This window comes from Cebus imitator, unplaced genomic scaffold (assembly GCF_001604975.1).
Source record: "Cebus imitator isolate Cc_AM_T3 unplaced genomic scaffold, Cebus_imitator-1.0 Scaffold38, whole genome shotgun sequence".
Classification (NCBI taxonomy): domain Eukaryota; kingdom Metazoa; phylum Chordata; class Mammalia; order Primates; family Cebidae; genus Cebus; species Cebus imitator.
Window position 1 is genome coordinate 8,669,060 of NW_016107353.1, and position 623 is coordinate 8,669,682.

The 623-nt window shown below is 39.8% G+C and overlaps 1 protein-coding gene across 1 annotated transcript; it reads right to left on the minus strand.

Annotated features, from left to right (window-relative positions):
- Positions 1–6: 6 nt before the first annotated feature.
- On the minus strand, positions 7–375 carry LOC108302139 (cyclin-dependent kinases regulatory subunit 2-like). The gene has a single exon (XM_037737455.1). It carries the CDS (start codon positions 284–286, stop codon positions 47–49), a length of 240 nt encoding a protein of 79 aa, XP_037593383.1. The 5' UTR covers positions 287–375; the 3' UTR covers positions 7–46.
- Positions 376–623: the final 248 nt, after the last annotated feature.

A 623-nucleotide genomic window follows, 5' to 3' on the forward strand; every position in this document is an offset into this window, starting at 1 on the left:
CATATACATTAAATTTGAAAAATATTTGATATTCCCCAGGTAAACTTCATTTTTGTTGATCTTTTGGAAGAGGTCGTCTAAACAGAAGAATATGTGGTTCTGGCTCATGAATCATGTAATGAACCCAGCCTAGACTCTGTTGGACACCAAGTCTCCTCCACTCCTCTTCAGACATCAGGTGAGTTTTAGGTACTTGTTTGGAAAGTTCTCTGGGTAACATAACATGCCGGTACTCGTAGTGCTTGTCGAAGTACTTGTCCGAGTAGTAGATCTGCTTGTGGGCCATCCTGCTGGCGCGCTGATGGAAACGAGAGAGCACGAAGAGCGGGCACAGCAGACAACTCGCACATGTCTCCTCAAAGCAACGACTCGGCAGGGGCTCTAAAACAATGTTTCTATGTGATCACAAGTCAGGTAAATATCAAAGACAATCGAATTTAATTACAATTGCACATGTCAGAGTGTTCTGTTGATGAGCCAGTGAAAACTGGGTGAGTAACAAAGGCATATATAATTCATTAATTACACTGATTCTGTAAAATTTACTACTCTTGCTTTCATTTTACCAAAATCACTAATTATGTGGTCATAATCAAGATTTTTACATTATGTCCTTCTACTAT

Excerpts from the sequence above, each read along its gene's own strand:
- LOC108302139 (XM_037737455.1), bottom strand. The coding sequence starts at position 286 with ATGGCCCACAAGCAGATCTACTACTCGGACAAGTACTTCGACAAGCAC.